This window comes from Spea bombifrons, chromosome 7 (assembly GCF_027358695.1).
Source record: "Spea bombifrons isolate aSpeBom1 chromosome 7, aSpeBom1.2.pri, whole genome shotgun sequence".
NCBI classification, from domain to species: domain Eukaryota; kingdom Metazoa; phylum Chordata; class Amphibia; order Anura; family Pelobatidae; genus Spea; species Spea bombifrons.
The window spans coordinates 16,658,905-16,674,790 of record NC_071093.1 but is presented as its reverse complement, the minus strand read 5'-3'; the positions used below and the strand labels follow the sequence as shown (position 1 = coordinate 16,674,790).

The window sequence follows — 15,886 nt, the reverse complement described above, 5'->3', positions numbered from 1 at the left end:
GGGAATGAAATTCACTCTCTCACACTGTCACTCACTCTCTCACACTGTCACTCACTCTCTCACCCTACTTCTCTGCCAACCATTTCCGCTTTTGCCGACCAGTTCCGCTTCAGCATCTCCTCCCTACTCTTCTCTATTCAATCTTCAATCCTTAATCTGGTATCATCTTTGTTTGTCTGCATCTCTGCAGACATAACCCGTCAACTTTAGGCAAAATGGCGGCATTGCAGTAACGTCCTCCCCAATCCTCCAATCAGGGAACAGGACATCACTGAAAGTGCCAACTGAGGGCAATATGGCAGCACTTCTGGTGACGTCCTCCCCGATCCTCCAATCGGGGAAGAGGACATCACTAAAAATGCCAAAGTCACTGAGTTTCTCTGTCTCAAAAAACAATAAAACATTTTTAAAAATAGTTAATAAATAAAAATAAAACTTTATTACAATTAAAAATAAATAATGCAAATGTGTGTGGGAGATTATTCTACACAGTTGATGTTGCTGAACACAAATCAAGTGTTGTCATTTTCTATGATGCATACAAAATGATGGACTATACCTATACAAATATTATTAAAATAAACTGTACAATAAACAAGATATATTACATAAAAATTGTGTGAGTAAAAGACAACTTACTTAGCTTTTTACTTAACAAGTAAAAATGACAAAAAAAATGGACACCAGGTTCGAAAAACCCTTGGTCGTTAAGGGGGTTAAGCATATTTAGCATTAATGACCTAATTTGATGTACTCCAGACCAATAAACTTCTTCTCCAGTTCTGTAAAGTGGCTCAAATACAAAGTACCTCATTAGGATCCATATTATATTAATACGGAACTGATGCAATTTGAAAATAAAGTTTTCTTTTCTTGTCTGCTGTCGACACCACCGACTCTCTCGTCTTCCACCTTGAGGCGCTCACTTGCGTATTTATTTATTCAAAGCACAAGGCTTCTACGGTAATTAGGCTGTCAGAGCTGGGTTGTTAATAAGGATCTGCTAGAGAGGTAGGGATTGAATTTTCTGTCTTATGTTTACACTTTATCTTCCACATTTGTTTATCTAGTGTATTTTGTATTGTATTTCCATTTTTTTCCTTGTCCTCACTTAGAGTTCACTCTTCAAGGTAAACTTTTATTTCTGAAACACAAAAATTCTCACTGAAAATATACCTTTGTACCTGATGGTAGATTAAACTAGTTTATCGCTGTTTTTATCTCTGATTTTTGAATTGCGAGAGAACTGAGATTCAGACTTTGAATTTAGGCTGCAAGATCTAGCAGTGTTTACAGTGTTGTACATAGTTCTGCTTCTTCTCCAAGGAAAATGAAATTGTTCTTGTTTGGGCATCAAGTGTAGAAATGCCTTGCTTTCCTCTGCATAAAAGTATAGTATTTTTAAAGTATGTGGTATGGCTTGTTTCATACAGTTACATTTATGGCGTATTGGGGAAGGGGTGAATTAAGGTTTTCAGAAAAAATATATATGTTTTGATAAGGGCTGCAAGAGTTTACCGCTGTAGATTTGGTGTGACCACCCTTTGCCTTCAAAACAGCAACAATTCTTCTACATAGACTTGCACAAAGTTTTTAAGGAACTCGGCAGGTACATTCTTCCAAACATCTTGGAGAACATACAGAAAGGGGAGCGCACAGCCTAAAAAGCATAAAAAGTCATACACGTTCAGATTTCAGGGTTTCAGAACTTTGACACAGTGGTAGGCTAAGCAATATATGGCCATATAGTGTGACGGAATTCCTTAAATAAGTGTGTTTTCAATAGTATTCGCTGGGTATGAGGTGAATTATTGCTTTATCTTGGAGAACTAGCCACAGTGCTGTGGCAGCCCCATTGCTTTTATCTCTCCATGCAATCCCAGACAGACTCAGTGATGTTAAGATCAGGCCTCTGTAGAGGCCATACCATCACCAGGACGCCTTGTTCTTCTTTAGACTGAAGATAGTTCTTAATGATTTTGGCTGTATGTTTGGGGTTGTTTTCATACTGCAGAATAATCAGATGCCTCCCAAATGGTATTGCATGATTGCAAGTATCTGCCTGTACTTCTTAGCATTGAGGAGACCAATAACTCTTATCAAAATCCCCCACTTGTACCGCCCAGTGGATATATGAACCCAGCAGAGTCACGTCACATTGCATCACAGGACCCTGCTGCGTTCCTGCTTCCTCTGGGCGGTAAAAGAGAAGTTATTCGCACAGTGTGTGAGCAGCCCAGGTCTTAAGCAGCAGGCCCTTGTGTGAGCAGCACACAGAAATCTGCAGTTCAGGTAAGGGGGTGGGGAGCATGTATGAATGAGTATGTGTGATTGAGTGAATGAATGAGTATATGTGAATGAGTGAATGGCTATTTGTGAATGAATATGTGTGTGATAGTATGGCTGTGTAAGTGGGGGGAAGCATGGCACAGGAAGGCTGTTTGAGGCAAAGGGGTACACGGAGACTGATTAGGGCAAAAATGCCACAGTGAGGTTGTTTGAGGACAAATATGCCACAGGGAGGCTGTTTAGGGACAAAGATGGCAAATCCTATGCCTCCAATCTGGGTGCAGGGCAGGTTATGTGGATGCAATCTGGGTGCCAGGGCTGACCTTTGGGATTTGCGTCCTGTGATCTATGTCTGCAATTTAGCATTTCCATGCATTAATTATTTGACCTATACCTTCAATGCTGAGGTTGCTTGTGATTTTTCACTTTAACTATACCTACAATGTTGTGTTTCCATGTGTTGTTTATTTGATTCATACCCAAACTACTTGAGAGAGGAAAAGTAAGGTGTGGTACAGTGAAGGAGACAACAATGGGACAGGGAGGGGACACCACAGGGGTGGCCCCCACAGGGTGCCTTAACACCTAAAGCCGACCCTGATCACGACTCACACGTCTGTTTCATGTCACTTCTCCGAACCAGTACCATTTATTGGCTATGCGATCTGGATAATATTGTGCTCCTTTTGCCTGTTTTTGGAGAAGAGGGAACACCGCACTGACAGTCTCCTCCTAATCTGTAGAGTCAGTGCGACAAGTACTTTTGTTTTTTGTGGAGTATATTTGCATGCCAAGGAGTGGGGGCCCCAAGCAAATGCTTGCCTAGGGTCCAATCAATATTAAAGATGGCCCTGAGTATTTACCTATCTTAATGTCCACATGTAACAAATTACCTGTCACATAAGGCATTATGAAAATTAATGTTTGCACACCGATCCAGGCGCTTGACACAGTAATTATGATCCACTTTTTTATTACAAGAAGATGCAGCTCCCACTCTTACTGACTGCATCAAGTGACTACAAAAAGAGCTTCTTACTAAGAGGTCCTTTAATCTTTTTGCTGCCAGATCCTGCCACATTGCGTGAAGCAGGAAACTCACTCTGCTATCACCATACATGCCCCGCTCCCCGCCCATTTTTCCTTTAAATTGGGGTGTTTCCCGCTGCCGTCAGTGGGAACTCCCCCGATGTCAGCGGGAACTCCCCCGACGTCAGCGGCAACTCCCATTAACGTCAGAGGGACTGACCACCGACGTCAACGGGACCGCCCCCCACACCGCCCAGTGTGCAGTCCTGGCCGCGTCCAGCAAGAGAAGGCTCCAGGTAGCCGGAGCCCAGAAGTTCCCAGGTATGGCTATCACTGATCATAATCTGAAAATGGAGTCTGTCTATGTTTCTGCAAATACAATATAGCTGTTAAATTTTCAAGAATTGTGTAGAGATGTTTATACACATGACCCCCTTTCTCTATGAGATTTATTTAACATTAGTTCATATTTTGCATATATGATATACTCATTATGTGCTTGTCAATACAAGTTTTAACCTCTTGACGACAATTGACCAGACACATCACACAAAAACAGTCAGTTAATGACAATTGACGCGCCTGGTACGTCATGACTTTAAATGGTGTAGAAAGCAACCTACGGTCGCCTTTTTCACCCAAACAGTGTTGCTGTAATGCCTTAATGTTGAGGCATTCAGCAACACCAAGATCGGCATCAGGGGCCATGTCTGGCCCCTCCCCGGGGCATCAATGTCTGCCATACACTGTATGGCAGCAGATGCTGTTTTTGAATCGTTGGTCATCTCCTAAACTTCAATGGTGTTTCTGAAATGCCTCGATAGGGAGGCATTCAGCAACACTGAACACCCACCCCAGGACGCACTGTGATCCCTCCGGAGAGGGGTCACGACCGCCACTGCAAGAGAATCTGCCAGTCACGATAAAAAAATTCCAGTCACAATAAAAAAGTTTCCAAGAGTGTCTGTATAGTCTGTATATACAATAATATACAGAACATCGAGATACAGCCAGGAGGTGCTTAAAAACAGTTGTACATAAGGACTAGTAAAAGTGTAATGTCATTGCATTTTCTCGGACATATTAACAGAGGTTAATGTTGCAGTAGGCATTACTATTAATACATTATTAAAAAACAACTTTCTACTGTTAAAAAAAAAAACTCATCTCAAATATGGTTTGGTTGCAGTGCAGTCCGTATTCACAGTGCCTGGGCTAAGCCTCAAACCAGAAATGCGTGACCTGTTCTTTCCACGCCAGAAGGGCCCCCAACCAGCTGCTCATCATAAACCTTGGTGAATACTACAGAGGTAAGAGAATACTGAAAGTTAAAGAGAATACCTTTCACCGTGGTAAAACATATTGGTTTAAATTGCATGCTTCAAAACAGGACATGGCCTTGGTATAATTTAGCAGTCTGATTGCATTGAACTTATGGAAACATAGAACTTTAAAGCTTCTGGTGACTGTTTAAAGAATAACACACATTGATCTAATTTGGTTTAGGTAAGAGTAGGCTTGAACCTTTGCGTAAAAAGGGGGAGCTTTTGATTAGGTAATATCACAAATCCTAAAGACAGTTAGTGACATGGCCATGTGACAAGACAGTAAGTTTTTATGACTTTTGTTTATCAGTGTAAATTATACAAACATGCTAAAAAAAGGACACATATAGCATAAAATCCTAATTCAATTGGATGTTATCCCCAATTGTTCTATAATCAATATAATTAAGCAACATTCTCCCACTCCAGAGAAAGCTGCCAGATAAAATGAAATTTAAGTTTAAAACACCTAACACCAAAACATTAAATTGGCATCCCCTTAAAAACGGAAACATGCTCATAACCACCAAGCATTGCACAAACGCAAAAATCATAATCCCTTTCAGTTGGACTGACGCCAACTCAAATACACTGACTGCTGTTGACACCACTGACCACACTTAGTCCCACTACTATTACTATTACATTTTATTTATAAAGATCCAGTAGATTTAACAGTGCTCTTCTAAGGGGTAAGAATACAAAAGAAAGTATAACATTACAATTAATAATAAGAAAAATTAACAATAACATGAATGCATGTTAAGACATAATGGTACAGATGGTGAAGATAGCCTTACTCTTGTGAGCTTACAATCAATTAGGAGGTTGAGAGGGAATGAGACAGAAGATGGCCATTCCCCTCAAGCTGACCACTCGCACCCTCACTAAAGCACACTCAGCCTCTCTGATGTACACTTTTTTTTTACCAAAGCAAACATACCAACTACTCTTTCTCACACTGATGTAATCTTGCTCTGATCACTCTTAGCAAAAGTGTGTACATTGAACCCCACTGAAGCAATTTTAGGTTGATCACTCTCATTTACACTATTGCAAACTAGAACAAAGTTGGTCTATTCAGTAAAGGATCGTTATCAGCAGAGTTGTGTTTTAGCTCCTTGGCTGAATTATACATTATGAAGGTCCTACAGCTTCTTCTCTCTGAATAGCTTGGGCAGCCCTATACAAGGTATAGTTAAATCAGTGAGATTTCTTCATCCAGTCTGCATTATACAGGACCAGCTTAGCCTTCGTTCTTACATTGATTATCCTTCATAATAAATAGTGAGGGCAAGGAACTATCAGACAACTCTCCTGCAAACTATCCTAACAACTCACCCTTTGGATTAACCCAAATGACCACGATTAACCACACTGACAATGAGTCACAATGAAGCAAGAAACAATCTCATGTTGACCGTACTTTATTGCACTAACTTTGACACTGTAGAAACATCAACCACTATTAGGAATACTCGCTCTCTTAGATACGCTGAGGTAAACTTATGCTGACTATTCGTCACCACAAGAATACAAGCTCACACTGTCTCTTAGCCAAACTGACATACACTTAAACACACTTACCGCACAGCACCATTAAAACACATCACGTCCAACCCTAGTAAACAAGCATATAGTGCAAGAGGCTGTTCTTTTTTTTTTTTTTTTTTTTTTTTTAAATATATAAATATTATTTTTGAACATCTGAAATGTCAAATAATTGAGCCAGTACCCAATTTTTTTTTTTTTTTATGAAAGAAAAATTATATTTATTGGACAGATAATCCACACATATTTGATTTGGGATGTTATATTATTTACTGAAAAAAACAAATATAGTACGGTTTTTGATACTGTTAATTAACACATACACCTCCCTCTCAGCCACTCTCAACTAATGGAAACACATGCTCCCTGTAATCAGCCTATGTCAGGAAGCAGTCACTCTTACAGTCTCATGCAGTTGCCATACTAGTCATGTGGGGTCACTAATTGACAAATCATCATTCTTTTTTGTGCCCATTGCTGGCTTTATTGGTCCTGAGCAAGTCTGTCTGTGACCTCCTTGTCACCCCTACACCCATCTCAGTCCCAAATTTCTATCTCTGCCACATTCCCTCTTTCTACCACTATCTATTTTCCTGCTCATTCTCACCTACTCCCAGGAGAGTAAAACAAAAAAATCAGAACCCCTGTGGAACCCGCTGTTGACCCTGGGCAGCTGCTTTGTTTGCTCTAATTCATTCTTTCTTGTAATGCGGAGGATAATGGCAACGCAGAGAAATCCTTTTTGTGACGGGACCGACCTGTACCCCAACTGGGTACGCCCGCCCAATGTTCCTTCCTCCGCCCCATGGCCACTGGGACACCAGGGATTAACCCCTTCATCGCCAGACAGAACCAGCATACAGAGAGAAGGGGCTGCCTTACCATTGTGGCTAGCCGAAGCTGAAGCTACACAGTGGGGCTATTGTCCTGAAACGTTAGGTGGGCATTAGGTCGTCTCTGCTCCCCAGCCTTTGGAGCATGGCACTCGGCACCAATGCCCATAGTCTGTAGGGAGGAGGCTGGTCCCCCAGCCCAATTGCCCCCACAACTCCCGGGTACTCACGCAGCTCCCTCAACTGAGATCTGCCGCTGCGGAGCGAGGACAGGTTCCTCCGTTCCCGGATCTGTGAGCTGCGGCTGGGGAAATGGGCCTGCTGCCACATCTCCCTGGTCCTCTGTCAGCCGTTGGGGAGGAGGGACGATACCCTCAGCCTTCTCTGACTAAGGTTTGATCAGAATCTGCAAATATCCGCAACACAAAGAATATGCAAAATATGGGAGTGCACAACCTAAATAGCATACACAAGCAGATTGTCAGGTTGTCGCTAGAATAATGACCAATAAGTATGCAAAACAAGGCAAGAATTCGTAGCATACCTAATAAATACCATTCAAAAAGCACTAAGGCATAAATATTGAGGATACCATATATCACTTTGGGGTACTTTGACCTAGTGGCACACTAAGCAATGTAGCATGTAGCTTTCATCCCACCATAATGTCTCAGTATTACACAGATTTCCATCACCTACTATGTGCATCTTCTTTCCTAAGTTTCCAATGTTCTCCTTTGCCTCTTTTCTGCCAACCTTCCACCCAAGTTCCTTGCTACTCAGGTCTCCCATTACAAACTTTAGATTCCATTTTGCTATTCGGGCTTCTACTTTTTTGTTGTTGTTGTTGTTTAAACTTCCCTTCCCATCTGACTGATCCTATTTTACCTTTCCACCCTACCCTCAAAATTTCATTTTTTTTTCTGTTTGCAAATATACTGTATGAGAGAACCTAATATATCAAAAGAAACATGGATATTCTTGCCTTTGCTTCCATATAGATCTTATGCCACAAAGCCTTTAAAGTCAAATAACAATCTAGATGCCTGTATTTTCTGTTACAGCACTGCCAATTTTATTGTGCTTTGTCTTTTTTTAATTTCCACAGTATGAGTTGTTCTTCTCTGCTCACATCCTACTGAACATCCTGGCTGTTTGTCCTTAGTAGCTGAAGATGTTGGCACCTTCCTTCCCCCTCCTGTTGCCTTTTGAAGAAAGAAGCCATCGTGAATTTAGCCAGTCAAGTCTTGCACCTTATTTACAAAAACACTGACAGCAAATTGAATGCTGGGAGAATGCAAATAATTGTTTTGTTCTCTAATTTGTTGCTAGTGTCTCTGGGACAATGTCTTAATTAATATTATTTAGTAGTGCTACTTTTGCCGTTGGAATGCTTGCTGGCCAATGGGCAAAACTGGTAAATGCTCGGGGGGGGTTGCCCAGTCACACTATACTTGTGCCTATATTGTCACTTGTGCAGCAGATCCCTTACTTTTAGTGCGCAACCGCATACTGCAAAGCATAAGCGTGTAGTGTTTGAAAAGGTGTATCCGGCAGTTGGCTGCACACTTGTCATTTACCTTAAAGTAACTGGGCCATTCAGTTACTCACAGCTAAATTTTTACATTCGTAAATATAATCTCCATTTTTTAAGTTATCATATTTTAGTCATCATTTGTAATGTACTTCATAAATAGGCTCTAACAGTGATCAAATTGTTTACATTGCCAAACAAATGCAGTATAGGAGGTTAGATTTGTAAGAAGCAAATTGCCTGTTTATTAAGTGGTAGTTTTGCTCATGATGATATTATCAAACTCTGTATTTCAAAATTATTTTAAAGTAACACCCCTGCACCTAAAAACCCTTCTTTATGGTTACTATGTTATCAGGAAATGGAAGGAGTGCATGGCCAAAATGCTTGTCAGATTAAAATAGAAATGACTGTACACCCAAACACTCAATAAACAGGAGATCATAGATACAAGATTGTGAATGCCGCATCCCTTTATTAGCAAAACTTAACATTTGTCTCACTATCATGCAGTATAAACCTCAATTAAACGTCAGTTATAAATAACTCAAAGTGCATTTCTCTCATTGAGCTCTGTTAACCATTACAAAGTCTTTTACAACGCAAAACATAAACTATTTTACAAAAAAATGAATAAAGGAATGGGATCCTCACACCACATTATATGTTAAAATGAAAATGGGCCTTAAACTTATATCAGATGAATCGGCACTTGAAAATCTTTATCCGTTGCGACCCAACTAGGAAATGATACTCAAACTGTCATCCTCTTAGGACTCCCATATGTTTTAGTACCATTAAACCTTTGCTTTTGCTAAGACCCCTCCTGCCAGAGGGTATTTAACGTCCCTTGAGTATACTGGATCCTGCATTAGCGCACTTCTTTCTCCATCCCAATCTTTACATCTGGCTCACAAAACAATCCACTTCCTTGTTCACCATACCCTGGGCGCAACTGACTCCCTAAAGGGACCAAGCTCCCCTCCAAAACAGATGATTAACAATACATTACCATAATCATAATAATAATCAGCGTGGATAATCATAATAATAATCAGCGTATTGCATTTGATATCCAAAAACCCAGTAGTATTCCCAGGGTTTGAGCCCTGCCCAATAAATGTCACCAATCCATAACTTCTGGGTGGCTGTAAACAGTAAAAGAGGTGTACTACTGACAAAATGTTACCTACTCCAGTATCAAATCAGCCTAGCAACTTGCCCCAAACACCAACCTAACTTCCCAAAAACCAAGGCTGCACATTCATCAGTCCTACTCATCCAAGGTAAACTGAGGCATAAGAACAAAACCTGGAGAAGTCCCACCTTCCTATGCAATTTGTAACAATGGTCCCGAGCAAGCTGCTTCCGTGACCACCCCACTTTGGAATAAATAAGAAATGAATTCCCTCTTCTGGAGACCAGGACCAACATAAAGAAAATCCTGAATTAACATACTTCCCTTTTAACCGCACCATTCTGAACCGAGATGCAGAACCCCACTAGGAGGCATTCACCAACAAAATCATCATTTGGAAAACAGCCTAGCATACAAAACATTCTGGCTGAATCAGCAGCAGTGAAAAAAAGGAGACTTTGGCTCTACAAAAAAATATTACTTTGTTCTAGTGCTTCACCTACTGCAGTGTACCACAAGCATTGTAAACCTTGCACCGTTTTTTAATTAATATCATCATGCACTGTCCCCCTTTTGGATAGGGGATACAGAATGTATTCCTATCCCTTTTTGTTTCTTTAGACATAATATACTAAAGGGTAGATTATGCCTGTAGATTATGCAGATAGCAGAGAAGAAAATGGCACACCATATGCCCCACTCTAATGTCTTTATCTAATATTATAGTTACCATCTCAGGGAAGGTAGAATTCTAATATCTAGAAATATCCCCAAAGTATCTCCAGCCAAAAGAGGATTTGAGAAATGTAAAGATGAAGCTCAGCTTTATGTCATCAACTGTGGCAAGGTTTTGATCCTACTATGAGATCTGAGATCTTTCTCATAGCTTGTCAGGGGCTCAGGTTCACACTCACCAATAATCTATTTTACCACTTAAGGCCACTCAGATGGTTTATTTAATAATGGGGTTCATGGCTCTCCAGTATGATACACATGGCTCTACCCATTAAGGGGTTCCCTGCTAATGTAGTTTCTGGGTAATGACATAAAATAGAAATTGGAAACCGGAAAACAATTCTGAGAGTAGCTACTCATCAATATTACTTGAGGTTTTACTCTCAGGCTTTCTCATCCTAGCAAATACCTATGGGCTAATTACAAACAAAAAGCTATAGATTATCATCAATACATTTATAATAGTTACAAGCAAATGAAGTGGTTGCATAAGAGCACCTGAAAAAACAACATAATTATAGAAGTTTGGAATGTTTCAGGGATCCTAAAAATTGTTTCTCAAAAGTGACAGTTTCTTTTAATATGAGGATTATCCCCCTAATGTACTGTCTATGGCCCCAGTGAGGTGAGGGACCCTGCCATGGGCTGAAGCAGTTTATACAGGGATGTGCATTTTACTTCAGGTTTAGTATTGTAAATTCGTATGAAGCTGTAAGTATGGTAGGGCCTAATTTTATACCTTGACCTCATTGCTATGTGATGCATGCTTACTATGTAATGTTTACTCATTGTACTGTGTTGCAGAATATGATGGTGCTTTCTAAATCTATAAATAATAGAGTCCAGCAAAATCTTTGTTCTCTTTGGCTTGCTATTTCAATACATGTTTCAATAAATAAGAAGATAGGCAATGTGATATGATAATGTCTTCAAACTCCTCCAATATTTAGTTTGGGGAAATGGAATAGTTCTTTAAACATAGACTTGTCTTGTTTTATGTAACTATTTGATTAAACACAGGTTTATTTTATGGAAATGTTTCTTGAACCAGATCACAGGTTTGCTTATCACTTCAGCCATCTACCCAACCCCAATGGAGATTTTTTTTAAAATCACAGCCAATTTCACAAAGTCATTAATATATATATATGTCTACATGCTTCTCAGCTTTTTGACTAGGATCAAGTTTAATACCTGTGAGGGAGGGGAGCGAGTGAAGCCAGAGGTGTTTTAAAGCCCCCGAGGACATCCAACCTGGGCTCGTACCGCTCCATGTTTTTGTCTTGGTGAGGGGTAAATCCATTACTTCATGTTGATATATTCATGTGGACTTAAAATTAAGCCTCCAAGCATTTATCTACATGCATTTCTTTCTGCTCCTACACTTACTCTCAATACTTTAGTCAGCCCTCAAAATTTCCTAAGATTTCCCTTTTAAATTAGAAATACAAGTTCACTCAAGGATGGTGGCCCCTGATGTTAGTGGTGGTGGGGGGGCTTCTGAGGGATTGCCCTGGGTCAGCCAAGATATGTCACTGATTACAGTGTAAAGCAAAATGAAACTTGCCCATTCCTGTGGACACAAGCCTTTTTTCAGATATTTTAATATTAACACCGTTAGCTTTCAAACATCCTCTCTGTCAGTGAATTATCTTGCATATCTCTACAAAGCAAATAAACACATTCCAGGCCAAGTTAATCTTCGCTCAGCAGGATGCACACATTGTTATTGTTTATTGTCACGGCCTGTCACCAAATTTAAGTGGCATGACTGGGATGACTGGTGAAAAAAAAAAGACTTATTGCAAAATTAAAATTCCCTTATTTCATACAGTTGACAGGCATTTTTTTGTTATTTGTTTTGTTTTTTTTAAGGTGGTAGGGAGATCCCAAAGATAAAAGCCATTAGACGGCATTGCCTGGCACTACTTCATTAACTGCTCAGCAGGTGGTTGGAGCACCAGTCACCATTTCCCCTTCGTCCTCATTAATAATATTCCAGGGATAATAACAGAATGTTGTAGATGATATCTCTCTCCTAGTGTTTGAACATGTCGGCATGCTGACAGCAGCACACAAGTCTTTTAATCACACCTGATGAAAACTGTGTATTCTCACTGTATAACAATGTTCTTGCGGAGCTGTTCCTATATTGAGTGCTTGGAAAAAGAAAAAAAGGCAAAAATACTTACATTTTTAAGACTATGTCTGCGGGACATAGAAAGTCCTTTGTGGATCATCTTTAGGTTTGGCATCCCAATCGCATTTGATTAGTTATGCTCCAATGTACATTTCTATTGTGTTCTTACTAGTTACCAGGAAAGTATTCAAAATGATCTATTCAGACTTGGGCTGGTGATGACTAGGCAGACTTGGTACTTTGACGTAAGTGCCAAATGATGTAAGTGGGTGGCAGCTTCTGGAGCAGCATATTGGATGAGTATGGAGCACTCGGTTAGTAGTCCATCGAGCATTTGTCAGTGTGCCAGATGGCATGTGTATTATTAATGTTTGAAAATTTCATTTCAAAATTTCCTGTTTTTTTCCATTGAACTTTGAGATTTAAAAGAAAAAAAAGTCTCTCCAAAAATTGACCTCCCAGAATATTTCACTAGCTTTACATTGTGCTTTGAAGTGCACATTCAAAGCTTGCAAAGGGGGGTTAAGCATAAATTAATGAATTAATTAATTAAATCCGAAGTATGCATAACTTGTGTTTTTTGGTTTGCCAGTCAGTGTCATTCATTTAAAAAGGGGCCTGATTTACTTTATGCAAACTGAGGGATTTGTATAAAATGTGACAGAAGTAACATATCAATGCATTTCTTGCCCTGATGTTATCCCCTCCCCCACCACCCTTACAAGGGAACCTAAACCAGCTACCACCAAAGAAGAATAGTAATTTGATTAAAAAAAAAGTAAGAATACTCATCCAAATCCTACATATAAGTGATATAAAGTTAGTAAGTTACTAATTAGGTTGACCAGATGTTCCAATTTTCAGAAAATGGACCCTGAATGATATTTCAAATTGATTGTATTTGCATAATTCCAATTCACATTTATATTGTAAGAGTGCAATTTCTAATTTAGGCTGTACAGATACGATAAGATTTTCTATGTCATATTTGCCACTTAACAGCTTGTCTGTGCCGTCATTGCCCCTTGCTCCCCCCCAGCAAACACTATGGCACACATATGCAAACATCCTCACATAAATTTACACATGCTAACACACACACTGATACTCGCTAACACACACTATATCACACACCACTAACATTTACATGCAAATACACATCCATGGTGATGCACGCTTATACATACACATTCATGCTTACACACACTTATACATACGACATCCATGCTCATGCACACTTATCCATAGACATTCAACCTCACATACACTTATACGTAGACATTCAAGGTCACATACACCTACACATATGCATCCATGCTCACATAAACTTGTACATACACATTCATGCTCATACTTCGTCATCCATGCTCATGCGCACTTCTACATAGACATTCATGCTCACAAATAGTGACTCTATAATAGTCGAGTGGGCATTGCTGGCCATAGAACTGTATGGCGGCACCGCACTGTCTGGTAGTTGAAGGGATTAAACCCCTAATCCTATCATGTTTGGTGTATAAATATATGTTCTGTCGACAATAAACTGAGTTCTGTTTTACCCCTACACTATGTCTCGGCTAGTGCTTGAGGGAATATGAAGGGTTAATCTCTTGAGCACTTAAGCATTCAAGCATTCAAGGCAAGGAAGAGTACTACAGTGGAGTTGCTCAGTCCGAGTACGGGTCTCCGTCACATGCTGCTAAAATGTATTTTCACTGTAGCTCTAGGAATAGCATGATATAGCCCAGTCTTATTATGTCTTGTATTGGAGTGATACTATTTCCTTCACAGGGGAAACCCTCTCTGTAAAGAATGTGAAGAATGTAAATGTCATAATCTTGTATAACTAGTTTGCTGGAATCAATAGCCCCCCCCCCCTTTGGTCCCATTCCATGAAGAATGGTTATTGGACTCAAACATATTAGGTGCATATGGCTTTGCTACTTGGGAAACCATTGCATATACCCAAATCCTCTAATATAACACAGGATGGTGTGTTTATTGGGTTATGGTCTGACATGGATCGGGCTGTTCTAGAAACATAAAGAAACATATTCGGAATGCCCAGACCTCCTAGCTCTTTTATTCTATACTATTATATAACGCATAAAAAAGCTATTTTTTCATGTAACAAATCTGACGCTATAGACAGAAAATTCCACAAACCAGACACATTATTTGTTTATTATATACATATATATTGTTCAGATATATATACATACATATATATTGGGGATTTGTTTTCTTTTTTAATCTGTAAGTAGCACTAGTGCATTGAATTGCAAAGTGTGATATTTAAGAAAACTAACAAATTTGAATAGATGTGGTTATATATTAAAAACAAAAGGCAATATTATAAAAAGATACACAGCTATATTTATTTATTATAATGAGGTAAATAAGGTGTCAGTCCAGAAGTCTCTGCTCTAGAAGTCTCTCACCAACAAACTAATTAGAAAGCCTGATGGAGCTCAGGAAGCCAACTTAGGAAGCAGATGTTAGAGTATTTACAGCTGATAGCAAGGATTCTGTTTGGAGTCTTTACAATTTGGTGATAAATTTACTGGTGTATTAACCCTTTCCGTGGAAGAGTCTTGGTTGAGTCCACATTTGCACGTAAAATAAAAACCTTTGAGGGAAGCCATTGAACAAAGCTTGGGAGCATGTCTATAAAACAGAGCCTCTACAAAGCAACAGAATAATTTCCAATATCTATTTTCCACAGTATATCTAAGATATCTAAGATTTCCACAGTAACGAGTACAACAACAGACATACATGATTGATGGTACTATGTAACAATTATAGAAGCAGATAATGTAAATTAACATGTAGTATGTACTGAAATACAAGCAATAGAAAACGAAATCACAGCTAGCAAAAAAAAAATACACGCACTATTTAAAGTGAATAAATTCACTTTAGTTACAACTCAGACATATAGTTTGGAACATTTTATTCTATGGACAAAATACATCCATAAATGACAGTTTGATATACACAAGTACATGAATGAACATGCACACATATACTCTAATGGGTTGTAAATACACCTTTTTTACTCTACTATTAAACTTGCAAACATGCACTGTATGAGGACCTAGTAAAGAAACTGTACAAGACAACCAAGGCATGAACTCTTCAAAGGAATAACATATATCAAAATAATGATAGTTCTTATATTTCTTAAGTTATTGAAAGTAAAGAAACAATTGTATCACTGCAGAATTCCTTTTGAGTGTTCCTATGTGAAACACTCTGCAGAACTGCTTGGCTGCCCCTATTCCATTTCCATGATCAGTAGGTTAGCTT

The 15,886-nt window shown here is 39.3% G+C and overlaps 1 protein-coding gene across 2 annotated transcripts in view; it reads left to right on the top strand.

The window, feature by feature from the left end:
* Positions 1–8,891, top strand: part of CDK15 (cyclin dependent kinase 15) — a 57,565-nt gene extending 48,674 nt beyond the window's left edge. For both annotated transcript variants that reach the window (XM_053471351.1, XM_053471350.1), the window contains 2 exons: positions 4,508–4,628; positions 8,136–8,891. In XM_053471351.1, the coding sequence (XP_053327326.1) occupies positions 4,508–4,617 (110 nt within the window). In that variant the 3' untranslated portion in view covers positions 4,618–4,628; positions 8,136–8,891. The remainder of the gene's footprint in view (positions 1–4,507; positions 4,629–8,135) is intronic.
* The last annotated feature ends 6,995 nt before the right edge of the window (positions 8,892–15,886 follow it).